Here is a 20,821-nt window from a genome sequence, read left to right on the forward strand (position 1 = left end):
GAGAGAGAGAGAGAGAGAGAGAGAGAGAGAGAGAGAGAGAGAGAGAGAGAGAAAGAGAGGGGGGGAGAGAGAGGGAGAGAGAGAGAGAATCAAAAGGATGCAATAAAAGAGATTACATTCGCAATTGCGTATTTCCCTTTACGCGTCGCGAAACGGGGAACACATGGTTCGGGCTCAAAGAACGGCTCGTACAAATGCTTAAAACTTTCACGTGCAATTACTCGCTGAATCTGCAATTTATTAACGGAGAGAAACCAGACAATTCTAGAGAAAAAAAGAACGGGATTTGAAGAGAAAAATTTATTATTAAGATCCAGTTGTCCGATTAGGGACTGCCAAGGAAATTCGTCGGTATTTAAGAAGGTATTTACTAATCACGAAGGAACAGAATTTATTAACAAAATCAAATCGTATAACTAGGGACTGTAAAAGAAATTCATGGATATTTAAAAAGCTAGTACTAAGCACATCAATAGAAGATGTCTAAATAGACTAAAAGAGGTTCGTTGACATTTAAGAAAATATTCACTAGCCACAGAGGAAAGAATTTATTAATAAAATGAAGTTGTCTAACTAGAGACCTTAAACGAAACTAACAGACGAAAGCTTATAAACCAAGTCAAGTTATCTAACTAAGGAGTCCAACGACATTCATCAAAAAACAAGACATTGATCAAACACTCGAGAAGCTACTAGACATAATATACGAAAGCATATAAATAAAATCAAGTTATCTGACTAAGAGATTCAAAGAAATTCATCAAAATATAAGACATTGATAAAACTCAAAGGAAAGAACTTATCAATAAAATTAACTTCTCCTGAATTTCGTCGACGTTCAGGATATCCTCTCTGAATCAGTTGTACCTCAGATATCCACCAAGGAAGTGAAAAGAAGAAGGTTTCAAAGATAACAGGCGCTCGACGTGGAGAAAACGGGCGGATATCGGCGCTTACATGCCTCAAGTCGACCTAGCGGAATCCACGAGGCGTGAAAACGCGATCCAGGGCGATTGCGTTCAGACGAGGTTCTAAATTTCCAACAGAGAGTTGCTCGGTAAGTCGTCACGGTGTGCGGATTGGGGCGAATTTTCGGCTACATCGGCGGACGACCGTCGGTGGGGGCCGCCAGTATGTCGCAGTCTGGATCGGGTGAAGCGAACGACAGCCAGGAGCAGAACCAAGCTGATCAGACGATGGAGAACCAACAGACCACGTGTCAGAACGGTCGAGCGGAGCCGCCTGCCGACAACTCCAAGCAGGATCTCTCAAATGGCTTCGAGAATCGGACCATCGAGTACGAGAGGTTCGTGCAAGACAAGCCACAACAGAATCAAACCGCAGGGAAGAATCAAGAGCAACAGGCTCAGACCGGTCAATATCCAGGTGGTAGAAGGCAATCGGTGGTAGGTCTCCCTGAGGATAGACACCCCCCATCGGGACAGCTTCCTCCTCAGCAGTACACTCAAGATAAAACCGCCATCGAGAAGACCCAGCACGTTTCTCAAACCAGCACTCAAACCCTACTGGTCCAAACTCACCCTCAATTCATGCCTGATTACGACCAGACCCAGTACACCCAGATACGAAATCAGTTCGAGATCAGACCTCAGATGTACCCTCAGCAGGCACAGTACGCTGAGAGAGCCGGTTACGTAACCAGAGACGTTACATATAGAGATCCAGCTCTGTACCAAGGAGGCGCGACGAATCCAGTGTTCGCTGGCCAGGGTCAATACGTGACAGTGCAACATGGGTCTCAGATACCCTCTCAATCAGCCAGTCCACAGCCGCCATATTTCTCAGGAGTAGTAGTGCCCCAGCCCCCTAGCTATCAATTTAGCTCGCAGCCTCAGTACTCCTACAGTCAGTACCCTCAGACAGTCATGAATCCAGTCCCCTACAATCCCCATGCGGGCATCTATTCAGCTCAGCAGTTCGGTCAGCAGTCCCCTAACCCGCAGAGATTCTCTCAAGACCTAGGTCAGTACCAGACTCAGCCCATCATTCAACCCATCGCTCAGAACGTTGCTCACGGCATCGCCATCGCTACCACCGATCGACCCAGTCGTGGACCCAAGCCCATGGTCCCCCCGCGAGGAAACTCGAAGATCACTCACGACACTGGTCACAGGAAGTCCGCGAGCGTCGACGTTCCAGGCATGCAGAAGCCTAAGTATGACTCCGGGCAGAATCCTCCTCAGGATCAGATCCACCGCAGCGAAGGAGCGATAATCGTTCAAGGCACGCAGATAATCGCTGACGGACAAGAGAGAAGATACCTGGCGACCATCAATCAGACACCAAGGACGAGGCAGGACGGTCTTTACGTCGACACCAACGGTGATCCACCTGGACGGGAGAAGATATGCGAGGCGGTGGCCACCGAGTGCGGGCTGTACGTGGCCAGGTCCGAACATAGGAAATCTATTTCCGTGGACGTCACGTCGAGCTTCCCGCGTCGAAACGACACGATTACTTTCACGTTTCCCGGCGATACGAATCAAGAAATATTGATACCGGCCAGGAAGCCCGCGAGCATGGCGGATCCGAAACGAGTGGAAGCCAATCAAGTGTACCCGCCTGATCAAAGGCGATTGGACGCGAGCTTGAGAGTATCGCCGATGGCCTTCGATGCGAGACAGGAAAATAGGAAGAGCATAGGGGCTGATAGGAAGCCCGAGTGGGGTAACGTGAGCCCTAATCAGCGAGTGGCGATGCCGCAAGAAAACAGACGGTCCGATTACTTCGAGGAACATAGAAGATCACCGATGACAATCGAAGGGAAGAGAATGGAGGACGTAAGGAGATCGCCGATGCCGTTCGTGCCGATTCGCGAAACTTCCGTGGACCGTGCTGGACAGAAGAGTCCCTCGTTCGTGAATCAAAACTTCGAGAAAACTAGACAGGAGTTGGCGATATGGGCGGAGCAGAGACAACGACAGGAGCACGAGAAGAATTTAATTCAGAATCAGATGATGTCTACTAGCCCGCGTTCTCGCAATCAGTCGGAGGAAAGGAGAGATTCCAGGCCCTTGCATCAGACGGAGGAACGGAAAGAGACGAGGATGACGCAGTCCGCTTTCCAACCGTTGCCCAATATCAGCCAGAGCACGATAATGGAGCAACGTCGTCATCTTCGACATGTCAGCGCCGATTTAACGAAGCACATGGAGCTGTCGAGGAAGGAGTTCGACGACCAGCCTATCAGCGGCTCTGTAGCTAATCTTGGACCAGCAGTCAGCACTGTTCCGTCGCAGAGAGCCAGTCCGAACATATGTCACCAGTATCCAGCTCTCAGCGAAGCGAAACTGGACACGAAGACTGTCCTGACCGTGGTGACTGACTTCGGTGACACGAACCTGAACAAACCGAACGATCAGGTCGATCACATTATACACAGCCATCGCAAGAGTTACAATATCTCGAGTAATTTGTTGACTCACAGCAAGAGCCAAACGGATAATCTTCAAAGCCAGCTCGACTCCCAGAACGAGAAGCCTGACTCCCTCCAGGCCCAGCAGCAGCAGTTACAGAATCAACGGAATCTCGATTTGATTTCCGAGAAGCTCAGCCAATTCGAGCGCCAACAGAGCGATCTCCAAGCGAAGCTTCAGTGTCTTCAGAACCAGAATCAAATTCTGGACAAGGTTGCTCAGTTCCAGCATCAGCAGAGCGACTACCAGGCGCGTTTGCAAAGCCTCCAGGCGCAGAATCAGCTTTGCGATAAGCTGCAAAGATCCGCGGATTTTCAACAGTATGCGATCGGTAACGAGATCCATCAGGTCCAATCGAACTCACTGCCCAACCACCAGGAACAGCCCGATAAGAGCTGCGCGTCACAGAGCCAGCATCCCTCGCACAGTCATCATCAAACGTTATTGACTGCCTCCTATTCACAGAACTCTAATCATCAATCCTGCCAATCGTCTGTCCGCGAGAAGCTGTCGCCGAGGCTTCAGCACGATACCGGCGACCCAAATTCTATACAGATACCGAGCATGTCGCAGATGCCGTTGCCGTGTCTGCCGCAATTCGAGCGCTCCGACACGTCGCGTGTTTCGTTCACGCAGTTCCATCGGCTTCAATGTCAGATCGACGGCCACGAGGGCGCCGCTGCGTCGCCAGGCGGCGCTACCGCGACTTTCACGGGAACCCTGAAGAAGGTGCCGCCGGAAAAGCCCCCGAGAACGTCCCTGATCATTCAGTCGCCTGAGTCGGAGGTAAGGATACTCGAGAGATCAGCGAGTTTTGTTGATTTTTGCATGATGCCGTAGTATGTGGTAGCTCGACCTCCTTAGTTCTTGAAAGACGGAGTGGAATTAATTTTTTGTTAATTTTGTTGAGGATACGATGAGAATATACGGGTTTCGTACGATAAAGGAACGAAATTAACTTTCACGATAACTTCAATTTTGTATAGAATGATACATGTGTCGCTTTCGAGATTTGGAATGAATAAAGTATTTAATGACGTAAAAAGGGAAATAAAGGGTCTTTGGAAACTTGTTTTTTAATGAAAAATTTATTTTGAAAATTTTTATATTAAATTTATATTTAAATTTTAATGGGATGTATCCGATGTTTTTATTTTAAATGAAAGCACACGCCATTGTAAATAAAAGCAAAATTTCATATGTATCTTTCGTTTAAAATGTGATCACGGTGTGCGCCATATTTTGTGTTTCTTTGTAACTAAATATATTATTGCGGTTTGTAAAATTCTAGATGGTGATGAATTTAAAGGCAATTTAAACATAGCATTCAAATTTAGATATTTCTGAAACAAATTGGACACTCATTGGTTCGTGCAACGTAACTTTTTCCAGTCCAGTGTTAAATTCTAGAATGCTTTCAACGATCCATAACAACGTTTCCACTCGATTGAAAAAATTCCAGCAAAAAGAGCGAGATCCATTAACTCGCATCGAATAAACTTCGACTAGAGGTTACAACGAGCGATTTTATCCCTTGAAATAACGAACCTTTTGTTTCGCAGATCCCACGAATCTTGTTTTATCTCGAACCCAGCGCGGAACAAAAGGGAGCTAATGATTGCAAAACAGAATACGAGACCCCGTAATAGGAAACACTCGAACGGTCAAAGTATACTCGCTGGTTATTCGATAATTCTTTGTAGAATTATGATCCACGGACCTTGGACGAGTGATGCACGAGAGAGTGGGTCCTTTCACGTTTCTCTGGCTATAGAGACGCTAGAGCGGGCAAAGAGCACAAGAGACGAATGATGGGTAGCCGAAGAACCCCGGATAGAGATCTCCGCTTGCAGTTTTTGTCGTCGGATCGGAGTGGAATGAACTCGTTATATATCAGGTTCGATGTTGTCTTTGAAAACTTCGTTACTAGTCCCCGTGTACCTTCGGCTCTATTTTCTCGCTCTGTCCCTCAGTCTAGACTTCAGACAATTTCGTTCGTGCTGTAAAACTAAATGTCCCGCTGACGGCGAAGTTACACGTTCGAACGTCACGTGTCTCGAATCGCGACTCCACGATTTCGTGACTGCGGGATAGGTTCGCTTCCCTGGAATATCGTATCACGAGGGTATTCTTCTTCCTACTATCGAGAACGTATCCTTTGTACGTTCCTCGAATGGATTTTGTTTGCTTGTGCCATAGGACAGTCTTAAAAGTATATCATTTTTATCTTTCGTGTATACGTTTCTTGCATTCTTCGAATTTTGTCGTGAGTACAAAATATTGATTGTTGATTCGTTTGTCGATTTAGGCTGAAACTCGTAACTTATTTCAGAAGAATGGTTCTTTATTTAATTTTAATTCAGTCTGAAGAAATGTAACGTGAAACGTAAAGGTACCTTTGCAAAATTGCTCCCCAAAAATCACTTCAACTCAACCTAAAAAAAAATCTCAGTGACCTCAATTTAGTACATCGATGTGTTACGACCGCTATATTATATATTTCTCTTTGTATCTCCTCCGAACAGCAAGAAACATTTTGTCGAGTCCTCGACTGTGGTCAACAGAAAATATTTTCAGACATCCGCATCGACTTTCCAGCGATGGCGATATTATTTTAACTATCGACGACGCTTCCCCCGGAGGACAGACGTTTCCAATCTCTTCCGATATTTTGCATAAAAGACGGCGACGCGCATAGCCGTGCAGGAAGGCAAATAACCGTCCCTCTTCGCGAATACGTAGCTGCCAAACCTCCGCTGGCGTCGTTCTGGCGAAATTGGGTTAGCGCTGCGAGTCGCGCGCGTATGAAAAGCTCCCAGAGTTTACTTTCTCAGAAGAGCAAATATACCTCCGTCGCAACGCGGTGGACAATGGAGGAGTAAAGAGAATTCGCATTTCCGACCACTGTGCGTTATCCAACCCGCCTGACGAGGAGGATCCTCCTGGAGACCTTGTGACGGGATTCGGTAACGTCACGCTTTTCTTTCCCTTCGCGGCAACGATGATACGAGCAAACAAAAACGCTACACGAAGCGCATGAAGGATTTAATGACGCAGAAAGGAATATAAAGGGGCTTTAGAAGCTTGTTTTTTAGTGAAACACAGATTGGAATGTATCCGATGTTTTTATTTTAAATGAAAGCACACGAGATTCTAATTCAAAGCGAAATTGTAATCGTGTGTATTTTCGTTTAAAATGTGATTTGAAATGTGATCTTGTGGCTCGGGTTACGCCATTTTTTGTGTTTCTTTTTAATTAACTGAATTTTTATGGTTTGTAAGATTGTATATGGTGAGGAATGTTTAAAGGACTCGTGTGTTCTGTGAGAATTACTGTGGGAAATTTTTGATAGAAGAGAATATTACACCTCTAAACGAATTTTAGTTTTCTATTTTCTAAAAAGGATATTCTATTTTTAATCTAGTCATAAGGTGCAATGTATTAGCCCTCTCCCAGGGTATATGTGTAGAGGAGAGTGCTGTGCCCCTGAATATTATTTATTTTTTGATTTTTTTAATAGGGTGTCCATAATGTACATCCCTCCTCCATTTTCAATTGAAACATTCACGAGAATATACGTGTATATAGTTAAAAAAAATGAATACCTGTTTAAGAATATCCTTACTACGCGTACAATGAATTACTACAAGTAGATTGATCATCCGCGGAAATCCTTTTCCTTATCTTAAACATCGCCATAAGCCACAGCGAAGAAGATTATTCTATTTAATTTTCTCCGCTCGAATTAAGACTATTTAATCTTCTCCGCTCTCTACATAATCACTCACCATTACTCAGACCGACTGAAGCGCAATCCAGTTCCCATAACTCACTCATTTCAAGCTTAAAATTATTCCCGTCCGTCTAGGTGGCGCAAATTTATGTTCACGGGACAAGAGTGATTTGCTAGTCAAAGGAAGCACCCGGCACAATAGTCGTCAAAGGTGTAAAGTTTTCAGGTTGCTAAGAGAAAAGATTTTCCCTTCCTGGGTAATTTGTCGCGACCCTTTGTAACCGCGCCGACAATACGAGGGTTAGGGGAATTCCCCCGTCTTTGGCCAGGCACCGTTGGTTCGTTTACTCGCTGGGGGATTCTTGCTAGGCCAAGTGTCTAGCCAAGCAAGCGCGTTCCATTCTAATGTAATTAATGTCTCGTTCTTCCAACACTCGCGAGCGTGCTTGGCAATGGCGAAACAGGTAGTCCTGGTGACACAATTTCGCGATATTAATGGACCATGCTTCGCGGACCATGTGTCGAGTTTACGGAAATAATCGTTCGGTTCAATTTCTGGTCCCAGAAGTGAGCCGTTCGAACTGACAAACTCAGGGTGATCGAAAATCCATGTTAAAGAAAGAGACATGCTTTATTTTTGACGTTTGGTACGAGTGTAATTTTATTAGATTCCTTCCCACAACTAAATAAATCCTATGCTTTCAATAATTATGTTCTGACTGGCTACCTCTTATCTTCATATGTAAATACTTCAATCATAAAATGATGTTTCCTTAGTCAAAGAAAAATAATTAAACCCAGACAATTACCAGCAATTAGCAAGTGATCATAGTCCATAGATGGTATATTCCATCGATCATTAACCCTAAAACCTATTCAATAGTACGAGTACTCTAAGTAGCGGAAGCTGCCTAACTCAGCCTAAGTGATTCAGCCAGGCTAAGCAACCACTCGACGAATTGGACTTTTCAAGAGGTTTATCGTAACAGGGGAACAATTTCACGGACATCGCGCCCCAGGCGTGCCCCTTTAAGGAGCCTCTGACCCCGATGATGTATATTTTCGATACGAGGCCAAATCGAAATGGATTCCGCAAGAGCGAATCGCCGAAAGGCATCGGAACGTGTCGCAGCTATTGACTTATTTGGCTAGTGTCGCCTCTGTTCGGCCATTTCTTCTCCTTGGAGCTCGGCCCGCGCGTATTTCCAGCTTTTCGGGGTAGAAAACGAATAAAACGCCGTGGCTGCCGTGAATGCATCCATTTCTCGATCGTATCTGCTCTGGGTCGATGCTTTGAAAGCGTCAACAGAAAGGGGACGGGGGACCGTGCGATGCTGCGCTATTCAAAAGTCGCTTCCTCCATTTATACGGATTCGTTTTAATCATTGACGTAGATAGCTGTTTCCTCTGTTGGAGACACTGAGGGTCATCAGGAAGCCGACGTTGAAATGCGTGGATTTTTATCAAATTCAAGGCGCAAAACATAGAGGCAAGATGCCCATCAGGTGATTGAGCGACGGAAAATTGATTCAGGAATTGTTTATGTTAGAATTTAAGCCAATTTGTACTTTCCGTTATTAACCTTATTATTTCATGGTTGGCACTGGCTGTCTTTGCTTTGTTTTGTTTTCTGAACTGATGTAAGGAGAAACGTTAGGTTGAAGGAGTGTGTTTACTAGCTGCCACGTGGGCTGTAGATTCGATCTATATATTATAATTAAATCAATTTATAATCCAGGACTGCCCAAAAATTATCAGTTATGAGTGAAGAATGGTTCTGTTTAGAAAATTTAATATTCAGGAATGTATAATCTATCACGTGTTTAAGATTATTTAAATGTCAATTACGCGGAAAGCTTAGTCTCATGAATAATAGCTTGAAAATCTGACTTGCAATAAGGTTCCCTCAGAACGTAGTATTTCCTGGCATTAAAATTGAAATAACATCGAATCACGTCTGAGTTCAGACGTATCTCTCGCAATCGACAGCCCTCATTCACAGCCCATGAATGCTTACTAATCGATCTGTGCCAGATACTGCGATGCTATCGAATCTAGGAGTTAAACGGAAGCATTCATCGATTTATCAATATTCAGAAACTGTTTCGTTCGAGAATTCGAAATCTCGATGACTAAAGAACGAGGAGTACAGTTTCTATGTGCGATACATACTTAGATTCAACTTTCGCAGACGTATGAAAATAATAATCCTTCGTAAATGCAATTAGCGATAATTCCTATTCCCCATTTTACACAATCATGTTCCCGCTCGCATTTTATAAATTCAGTTGATCTCGTTATTTTCATGATACTCGAGCTTAACTACCTCGCATCTCTCGGAATTATGCTTGCAAATTGAAACTAATGGCTCCTTGCCACATTCACCATCACGCCAAGCCCTGTATAATTTCGCTGTATACATCAATATCGCGAGACAATAATGTCGGCCCGAATTGGATTAGGTGAACAAATAGTTCTTGTTTAGCTTCGAAATATTTGCTTCGTTGTTGTATTGTGGAACTAAAAACTATTTCTCAAAATTTGTTAAAAAGTAAACCTTTCCCTTAAAGGAGTTAGAAAAATAATGTTTTTTTTTTGCAATATTTTTATTCCTTTATAATATTTATTATACATTTTCTTATTTGTGATGCTATATCTTTTCTTCAAATTCTACAATGTATCCTCAAAAATATTTACACAACTATTCATCTACGAATAAATCATGTCCCCCACGCTCATCTCAATTATTCAGTGCTCTTATACATTAACAAAGGAATAATTACTTCCCATACGAGTATCATACCCACCCACTAGAGATCGACCAACACGATTAGATATTAATTTCGATAAATTTCACCAATCTTCCCAGCAATGCCCACGGTATCCATTCGAAAACACAGTTGGAAAGCGCTTTCCACGCCCATTTTAAGTCGCGACCATTCATTGGGGAATACCTTGGGACAACACGTGTAACAAAAACTTTCAGCGTTTCCCTGAATGGCAAAATGAAAACTGTCGCCGACGAGACCGAAAACAATCCGTTCTACGGTCCACAAAAGTCCGAGGTAACAATAGACTGGAGCCTCTAGCTAGGTTGGATGTCTTTGACGGTGGCTGGACCGTGTGTTTGCATGTGCCACTAAAAATCGTGCCGCACGAAACGACGAGCAGCCGACGAGTTAATCAGATTTGGCACGGCCGTATGGCTTCTATAACTGCAGATAAAACAGCCGGTTGAATTTGCGGCTGGTTCAGCGGAAAAAACGGGGTAAAAAAAAAGGAACGTGGATAATAAAGGGACGAAGAACTCACAACGAAGCTCGAAACGCGAAATCACGGTCGCAATCACGCGAGACGTCATGCCACGATGCTTGGGAATTATTCCTGATCCTCGTTACATTCGTTTCGCGGAGTTACAACGGCAGCTACGCGTTTCAATGTATTTTTTCCAGTTCCATAATCCCGTCAACCACTCGAATGGGTTGCTAGCGTCTATTGGAGACGTTTCACCATTTTACGGAATGGTTAATTTGCTTAACAGATATTTAAACCTGTTATACTTTCGTATATACCTCGTCAATTCTTTCGAGAAAAAATTACCTTCGAGTGAAAATATTCTTAAATTCCCTAGAGAAGAAGGTGATTGATTAAGGACAATTAATGAGGGAATAGATTAGAATAGATGCTGAAACGAAGGAGATAAATCGCATAGGCTGAGTGGAAAATGTTTCCACCCTACTTTGCTGTATTCCAAGAGCCAGTGTATCTAGATTCCCTCTCGTGTTTCGATCGATGCCAAACTATTTAATTTCATAATCCGTTCGTCGACAATACCCTTCGTTTGCAGAAACCGCAATCTTGTTCTTGGCGACGTGTACTGAATGGAAATAACCGTAACCGAGATTAATTGAAAGATTGCAAAGTCTTCGAAAGGTATAGAGGGAGAGAGGCAGAGAAGGTTGTACCAGTGCGGTAGCTGAGCGAGGTACCTTGTTGAATCAGATGTTGAGTGTATTTCAAATTACATAAATATTGATTCACGTGATTGAGTTCTGGGGAACGATGGATCTATACACCGACCATGTTAAGTTAGGAATTTTATTACAAGGCTTAGTGGTCTATTGGTTTTTGTAATATTCTTTGCCATCTATTTTTTTTAAATCAGAACGAGATTTCCACGTGTTAGATAAATAATGATTCTTTCATTCGTCTGTATGCTTTATTTGGAAAAGAGTGAGGATGAATATTAAATAAGACGACGAGTCAAACGAAATCACGTCGATTCCAGTTACACTTTTCGCATTTCTTCGAGCGGAAGAAAATGCTCCTTCCGATGCATTCATACCTGAACATTTCACTTAAGGAACGAGATATCTTTAATGGAAATCCAAGCACGTACGCCGGAGGATCGGTAATCGATAAACTGCGCATGATTCGATTCAGCTCTGAAATACAATTTCAGAATTTTTTTTAAATCTGTTGGACCAGTTATGGGAGAGAATATAATCTCTGTACGTGACACAGTAACAAACCTTTCGTTGTGTTTGGTACATTCTTGTATCACTTCCTGTTTAAAGTCGCACAATTATTTATACGGAGTGAACAAATACTAGCTCATAATAACCAATATTGTGCGAAACGATCAATTTTGTAGAACGATCCAAATAAAGCAAATCTTTTTTATAAATTAAAATCCAAGCTCCAACTCTCTAAACTTTACCCTATTAATCTCCCTAGTTTCTCCATTATCAGAAGCAAGATTGTCTCTTTTAACTCGGCGATGTTACGCAATCTCTACCTGATTGCTACGATTTAAACATCCCGAATCGTCCGAGTGGAATCCCGTTTAAATCGAAATACCGAAGGTTAAAGAATCGCAGCAACGAGCGTACATTCCAGGATCGAGTGTCGGTGCGCGACCAATAACCATCGAAACGGAATACCCCGAGAAAATGTAGAAAATCTCATTTTCTTCGCGACTGATACAATTATCCCCGATACACCGACAGCGGGTAAAAAATTTACGAGGCGCACGAGGTAGCATCGCATCGCGGAAACGAATGTAGGAAAAAGGGAAGCGGTCGAAAGTTGGAAACGTTGAACAGAGGTCGGAAACGTTACTCGTGGGGATTCGACGTACCCTTCTTCGCAACGAGCCTCCATTTTGACGGGAACTCGAGCAAACGGACAAAATGGAAGTGCGCTGAATCGCTCACCCTTCTCAACGATCCGTCGTCACCGACTTCAGGCATAGCGCAACGAATACATAGGGAACGAGTCCAAAATTCGCAGCGTTTGCTTCAAAATATACGTAACTATAATATTTTTTTTTAAATACGGAACACCTGGCGCGACCATTGTTTCGAAATGTAAGAATATTCGGCGTCATGGAAACTGTTCTTTATGAAAGTAGTGCAAGTTCATCTTCCTTTGGTTGGAGTATATTTAATTTATTAACAGGGCCTGGAAAAATTCTATTACATCAAAAAAAGTATTATTTCGAAACCTTCTATAGAATTGTTTAAAAATTCGATTACAATTTCTGCCAGATTTCCGCGTTGAAAAAGAAGGATTCTTAAAATAAAAAAAGACATGTCGAATTGAACAACCTCCTCCTTTTCAAAGTCGGTTAAAAATTAAGTTCATTCGATATGTTTGTAAACGATCGATGAGCGTATTAAAATACATTTAGCAATGAATTATCGGTATTTATTAAACCCTAAACAATCAAAGCATTGAAAATAAAGACTTGAATATATATGCTCTTATCGATGAATAATTGGAATAATGATGCTTTGTACATAAAAGGGTTTTTGAAATTAATTCATTTGTTTTACTCTACTTCATTCGAAATTATTTAGGACGACTGTACACCGAGCACGATTGAACCATAAAGAAACGTTTAATAAACGCACCGAACTGTGCGTAATCAGCGTTGAATTATTGGATTGATCGAGTTTTCATTATCAGTCGCGTGGATTCTTTCGCTTTCGAAACTGCATATGCTTTCTACTATGCTGCGTTATCCGACATGTCATCGACGTTCCGCGTTCCGTTGCGCCGCGCAAAGTTGCATTGCACGGAAGTGATACGCGTTTAGCGAATGCCACATATGAAATTCCTCGCCAGTTTCGATGCTATCGATGCAGTTGCCTTTGATGTAGATAGATCTCGTTTTTACGTTAATGCTACGTATTGTAAAAATGGTGCATTTCAAACGATTGTAAAACATTTGCATTTCTTAATTATACGAGGAAGTTTGTAGGTTGGTTGAACAATGTAGAAATTATTCAAAGCGAAAATGAATGAACGAGGAAAATTAAATGAAAGTTACTAGACGCAAATGAATAGGAGAACAGCTTGAGAAGAGGTAACTAGTTTAGGTAGTTGATAAAACTATAACCTGTCTTCATGTCTGCTTCGTTAATGTTTTGATAGCTAGTATGTCTATTCTACTGATACTGGCCTAGGTTAGGCCTAGGGTGAACATACGTTTATCTCTACATAAAGATATAAAACGTTCTACACTTCAAGCAATTAAAAAATATTTACAGGCACTTTGTACTCGCATGTCTTCAGTTTAGGTGATTGGACAATACAGAAAGTACGCAAAACCATAATAACTGAATAAATAAAATGAAATGAAAGCTAGTAGACTGTAGAATGATTCAATAATTGCAAGAACCACGTGCCAAGAGATAACTAGTTCAGGTGGTCATTAACCAGACAACTATAATCTCTCTTCATGTTTGCCTCGTTAATGTCTCGACGATAGCTGCCGTGTCTATTCTACCGACACTACGCGTGGAACGTTATCACATCCGTTTTACTAAACCAACTAAACTGTAACTTGTTTCGTTTCGTGTTTGATACCATAACACTTGGAAATTGATACCTAACAGCATTAATGGATATATCATTGGATTGGCCCCATCACTAGCACCCGGCGTTCACTGTTGTTTTTCCCGCTCCTTCGTTACATCGCGCTGAATATGAAAATCGATTCCGCCCTGGCTACGTGCTCGCGATAAAGCGTCGTGATTTTACATCTCGGGGAAGGATTATGCCTCGGATCGATGGACGCAGTTAACTTTTATTTTTTGTTGGGTTCTGTTTGAACTTGTACTTTTTCTTGATAAAAGTATTGCGATCCTGCGGTGCTTTCGTGGAAAGGGATTTCTGGAGACTTTACCATCTTTTTTAAAACTATTCCCGCGGAACAGATACTTCAAAGCTGTTGTAATAAAAATTCGATGGAAACAGTTGTTCCGGAACTTTTATTAGAAAAAGTTTCATTGAGAAAATACCAGTACGTGCCTATATTACATGGAATGGAAAAGTATTATGTACGATATCGTTATGGAAGAACTGTTTTCGAACTAGAAATTTTATATTCGAGAATCTTTGTTTATTTATTCGTTTACTTCAGAACTTGTAACATGCAAATTTTCATTGAAATTGTCGATTATATTCCTAGACAAAATAAAAATTCTATTTTCTGTTCTAGTCGAATTAATTAAAATTGTAGTATTAATTATTATTTCAGCAGCTGTTTCATCTGTTATAAAATAAAGTTGGGTAATATTTGACTAGCACTAGTTAATATCACTAATCGCAACGAACGATGTTAATCTATTTAATCGGACAGAAATATTAATGAGTTAAATGCGATGCAAATGATTCAATGATAGTAATAGTAATTATTTCATTGCGGTTTATACCATCGTGTCGTTATAATTATTACTCGCCGGCATAATGAATTTCCAGTATGCAGGCTCAATGATACGTTTTTAATAGATTTCATGCCGATTATGCGTGTAATGAGAGAATTTTATTACGCAATTATCGAGCAACGAATGTAATCAGTATTTCATTTTCTACCAATTACCATACATAAAGCAAATCCCATTTCAACGAGCGTGTGACTTTACTTTGCAACCTTACATCAGTAAAGCATACTAAGATCCGAGAAAGATTTTATCACAGAAAATGGAAGCAGTTAAATTAACTGCCTCCGCTTGTCAGCTACACGAATTAAAAACTGTTTCTGGTACCGACATCAAAAGCACCTTTCCAGTGGCATCTGAATTTTCAATGATAAATTGTTACTTAATTATATCGCTAATCAATGTCTGCGACCTGATGTAAAGTTAAAATACTGCGTGCAGTAATTGCAGAAGCTAATGTATAATTAAATTCGTGGCAGACATACTCAGTTTAAGGTAGACAGTATGAAATATTAATTGAAAATTTTCAAATTGATTATGAGGGAAATTCTTAATGAAGACAGAAATAAATTGAAATTTCATTCATCGAATTTGTGAATAATATTTTTAAACATTTTCTATTGATACAGGATTCAATTATAATATCTTTATGAAAATAATTCTTCAACTAAAATAATAGTTTCGTCTACCAAAGTGTTCCAGTTTAGACTCAACGTAAAATATCTGATGGATTGTATTCGCATTTCAATGCGCACGAAGCGAGAAAAGTGTCGAAAGGGAAAGAAAATCTTGGCACGTGATTTTCCCAAACAAGGTATTTTCCACCCGTTTAAGGCAACAGTTCGGCGCCAGAGATTGAAACAGAAGTGAAAACGTTCGCGCCGGTAATGAGATCCAGAAAATCCCAAACGTGTCCGCAATTTTCCCCGCCAACCCTTGAACTGCGGTAACGTTCGATCCGAAGGCTCCCGACTACTTTTAACTGGAATTAAATATCATTCTCGTTCTCGACTCTCGATTGCACAAAGCCCCAGCGGTGACTATATAATTATCCGAATAGCACGTCACGGGAAGGTAGCCTGCGGCCACCTCGGCAACGTGAATTCTCATTTCCTTTGTACGGCGATCCACCAATGGATTTTTCACATCCACCTGATATCCACTTCGCCTAACGCCACGCTTCGTTCCGGTAAATTGATTTGTATTCAATCCCTCCTCCTCCGGAGTTGCCTCTGACCAGAATTAACGTTACCAATTCTGACTAATGAGTGGTTCACGAGCAGACGAAATGCTCAGTTCTTCGTATCTTCTTGCTGGTGCAATGGAAGTTTATCCAAAGGTTTCGGAGTGAATGCTACCTGCAGACTTCACAGCTTTTGAGATCGTTAATGAATGCCCCACTGAGGAACTGTTTCCCTCGCGAAGAATCTTTTTATTTGCACGATCTCAATGCTCTGGTGATCGTGGTAACGATAAACTTCGGTGATCTACTGATTCGAGTCTATTATTCGGCGATAAATAGTAATGTAATGGTTTTGGTAATTTTGGTAATGTTGGCTGATTGCAGGGGTGCAATTCGGGGGTGTAAGTATTTATGGGACTTTTTTAATAGGTTCTGTCGAAGCAGATGAAATGGTGCTTTTGTAACAAGATCCAATGAGAATAGATGAAGAATAGATAAAAGTTCTTGGAAATAAAATGTTTGATGTGGGTATAATTTGTTAGAAATGAAAACAATTATTCTAGTGTAACTTTGCTGTCCTCTGATAGTTAGCTGTCATGTATAATTATTATCCATGATAGGTTTTAGTAAATGTATGCCATCTATGTATACGATTTGGATAACATTTACTAATACCATTATAAAACTCACAGATATTTACATAAATATGTACCTACCATTAGCAAAATTCATTAGTCTATACATTTTAAAGCTTAGTGATCTAATCCAGTGCCTCTTAGGCTCACACATAAAAGCTCCCCTCATAAAACAAAATTTGTCTTCATTATCGCGAACATGTTCCTCAGTCTCTAAATAAGCGGTTCCAAGGTGATGAAATATGACGCGATTGCAGTTTCCAAATTTCCAACGAGCGACTGCCAGCTCAAAGGGTTAATTTTTCCCTCGAGTTCCTTCTCTAATTGTTTGCCCTTGCCTTCTGGAACGAAGCTTTCGGATGCGACCCGGATTCGCCCGATTAAGCGGCCAATAAAAAATAAAAAAAGGAATCGAAAGGGCAGAGGAGGTGGGAAAAAAAGGGTAAAACGGACGAGGAATCGAGCAACTTAAGGGAACCGGACCGACGCGCAATTATCGAAACTGGGTCGAGCCACTCTCGAATATTACCGTTTGGCCGAGCACCGAGACAACTCGATGGAAAAGTCTACGCGATTACAAATACAGCGACAACGAGGAGGCGTCGTTGCCAAATTCCGAGCTGCCCTCGGGGCAAGAAACGGTGAAGTTTGATTAAACTTCCGTATCGGTTGTAACTCGCGGACAGAGGCGTCGCGGAATTAATGCGTTTTGTTTCCCAGCGCGAAACTTTTCGCCTCTGCTCGCAGCCGGAATTGCGCGAGTCGTCGCGAGATTATTTTTGAATGAGTTTCTGGACGGACGAAACTATGCAATTTGTGTCGCGAGAGCCCGAGAGCCCCGCGAAATCGCGATTCGGAATCGTCTCAGCTATCTCTCATTTCCGGTTCTTACAATAATTCTGAGACACCGTGTATATGCGTACCCTCTATGTCTATTGAAGGAATTTTGTTAAATTAAATGATAGGTTTGATGTTACCAAATAAATTTCCTATAATAAATATGTACATAAATAGATTTTACATGTGCGTGTATCTATAATGAAAAGTTTATTTGGAAACATCAACAATGGCATTTAATTTAAGCAAACTTCTTTGACAAACACAGAGGGTACGAATATTTATAGGACCGACTATATGTTAGACACACCTTTTCAAGCTGAATGTAGGAATTTTTGATAACATCGAGCATTGAATTATTTAGAATAGAAATTGGAGATTAAAATAAGTGGATTAAAATAAGGGTAGGTGGTTATAGTCGTAAGGAAAGTAATATTACATAGAATTATGTAGCAAAGGAACTGAAGCTATGTTAGAAATAACTTACTTGGTTACAAGTACGAGATACTATAATATAAAATATGTTACAGGAAAATAAAATATTTTCTCACAGGTAGTGCCAATTTCTTCTGATTTAAAATTATATTAGGAAATTATACAATTAATTTTCCTACAATTGCAGTCTGCGTAAGATAATTTTCCAGTTGAGAGCCGGAAGTACCGAGCTCTGAAGATAGCAGTTGTTGTGGTCGAGTTTGCGACATTTCGGCCAATGGGGACGTGTCGAGGAGGACCAGTGTTACTCGTGCCATGTCGGGCCATCGGATTAATCGGACTAATTACCTGATGCAATTATCCTGAATTAATCGAGATAAACCGCTTAATTATCGCCGTCGCACTACATTCGTTGTTTCTCAATCCGGCACTCTCGTTGACTTTGAACTACTCCGAAATAAACCAATCTGGCTGCCAGTCTTCATCGCGGCGCTGGTATCTCGTCAAAATCGATATTCCCCGCAGTAATAGCGCATAGAGCGATTGAATTTCAAATTTCATGTCGCAAAATCTCGTCTACGATGTTTCGGAGCTTGTGGGAGATGCTGGTGTGTGTTTGCATTAATCACAGTTTAATTGGTTGTCGAGTACTATTAAAAAAGGTCCTGCTAAGAAGAACTTTTTTATATTCCAGCGCGTAATATATTTTTTCACTCTTCCGAGGGTTCGAATGGATCAAACAGTAAATACACGAGCGTTCGATATTTGGTTTAATAAAATAAAATTCACGTAACGGTGGGTTAATCGCCACGCACTTGGATCGCGCAAATAATGGTGGAATGGAATTATTTAGGCGTTGGCTCGTTACGCGACAGAAACAAGTTCCAGCGTTCAGTTTTTGGTAGTTGTCGGTTAACGTTACTGGCTGCGCGCTGCTGCATTTGGCCAATTAAGATTTACGCGTTTCCAGCAATGACGGTCCGACACGACGATACTGTACGGTTCGACAGTTTCCTGAATTTATCGTTTTATCGTTTGTTCCTACGGTCGGCGATACCGCACAGAACGACACGTTGCTTTTCTGGAGCGGATTTATTCGCTGTCGGGACAGAACGTTCTGTGCACCATAAAGGGATGCGATAGTAACGCATTTTTTAACATTCATACGCGACAAATTTTTCACGCACTGATTTACGCTCCTGAACACCTCGTAGAGTCTTCATTTGGTGCTTTCAAAACCGTCGAATACTTCATCGGAAACGTTGAGTAATTTGGGAGGGGATTGCACGCCAGTATGAATCGTTTATTAATCGATTTATGGCATTAGCTTATCGAACATGTCTCCATATGTTCTGTTTCAGTATTGGGAAATATGAAATTTACTGTTTATCACCCTCTATTAGATTAATCGCAAGTATGTAATATTCGCACCTCCCATACCCAACAATAAGAAGTCAAACGAGAACACGAAACATAGGGCACGGGATTGGTCGCGTAGGTAAAGTGGTCGACTGTGGATCCGAGGATCGTGGATTCGAATCTCCATGCCTTATTTTTCGTTTGGACTCCTACAAACATAATATTTCGTTAATTGTTAGACAGAATAAATATTTAATTGTCTTAAAGGAATTTATGAATCTGGTACAAACATTATTCTGAACATAAAATAAACGTTACATATTGTTCGATGCATTACCAATTCCATATTGCGGGCATTATCCTGAACATGACAACATGAGTCCATAACCATGATCAAATTTCAATAACTGTTTATTTACGTTGTTAAACCGGCCCTATTTCAAATTGAATCGAACACGACAATGAGATTATATTCATTTTGCTATACTGCTATTTCAAATAAAACGTGAAAATAAAGGAATTATTTTACACAGTTAGGACTTTACAGTGATTACAAGGAAAATGAGACGAATAACTTTTTAACTCTGTCACCTTAAAGTTGATTTCTCAGTAGCGGGTTTAGGAAACGAGCAGGATTGGTTAAAACGGACTGTAAACCGAAGCAGTTTTACTTCCTCGTAAAATCAGTCCATCGCCATAAATTGACGATACTAATCTCGAGAAAATCCCATGAAAGGTTTCACGTCACGTCGTTTTCCTCGTTTGACGTAACCCTACTCTACGACATTGGACGTTTATAACCGCAGCAATCCCCCGCACGTTTCGGGATCGCTTTCCAATTCCTTATAGACCGCTGAAAAAGTTTTTAGTTTATGTCCATGTCTCTTGATTGAGAATTATCCATTACTCGTTACGCTGGCACTAGGAAATTACCAATAAATCAGAAGTTAACTATTGCATTATGCAAGAATTTTCGACGTGAGCTTTGAAGACGTATCTATTTCCACGATCTGTACACTCCTACACTTTTTACTTTAGAAAATTATAATCAACCCTCTTTAATGTTCTAACACGTGTTAATTAATTTCACTGACCTCAGAATTTTCCTTCACTGTTACAGAGCAACCGTAGCCAGCCAGCCATTGGCCTGAAGGAGATGCCGAAGGTGCGGGTAAGTTTTTCCACAAGTGTGCTCAACGCTTCCGTCATCGGTGTCTTGCACCGTTAGGTTTTGCGACACAAAGACCAAATTCAAATAGGGTGTCCGTAGCAACGATCTAGCTCCAAACTAGTTACCAAGAGCTCGTTAGAGGCCCGATCGATGCCCACGACCGAGTTTCCCGTACTTTTGGCCAAACAACTTTTCAACCCGCCCCTTCCACGGGTTGCTCCTGCTTCTTCGAGCTCGCAGCAGGAAGTTGAAATAGGCGAACGCACCCCTTTCTCTCTTCGTTCGATATATATATATATTACT

At 41.5% G+C, this 20,821-nt stretch overlaps 1 protein-coding gene across 1 annotated transcript in view; it reads left to right on the forward strand.

Annotated features, from left to right (window-relative positions):
• The first annotated feature begins 1,133 nt into the window (after positions 1–1,133).
• The window catches only part of LOC128876964 (uncharacterized), a 426,442-nt gene continuing 406,754 nt past the window's right edge, over positions 1,134–20,821 (forward strand). The window contains exons 1-2 of the mRNA XM_054123829.1: positions 1,134–4,223; positions 20,468–20,518. Of these exons, the coding sequence (XP_053979804.1) occupies positions 1,134–4,223; positions 20,468–20,518 (3,141 nt within the window). The remainder of the gene's footprint in view (positions 4,224–20,467; positions 20,519–20,821) is intronic.

The sequence above is a fragment of the Hylaeus volcanicus genome, chromosome 5 (assembly GCF_026283585.1).
Source record: "Hylaeus volcanicus isolate JK05 chromosome 5, UHH_iyHylVolc1.0_haploid, whole genome shotgun sequence".
Taxonomy (NCBI): Eukaryota; Metazoa; Arthropoda; class Insecta; order Hymenoptera; family Colletidae; genus Hylaeus; species Hylaeus volcanicus.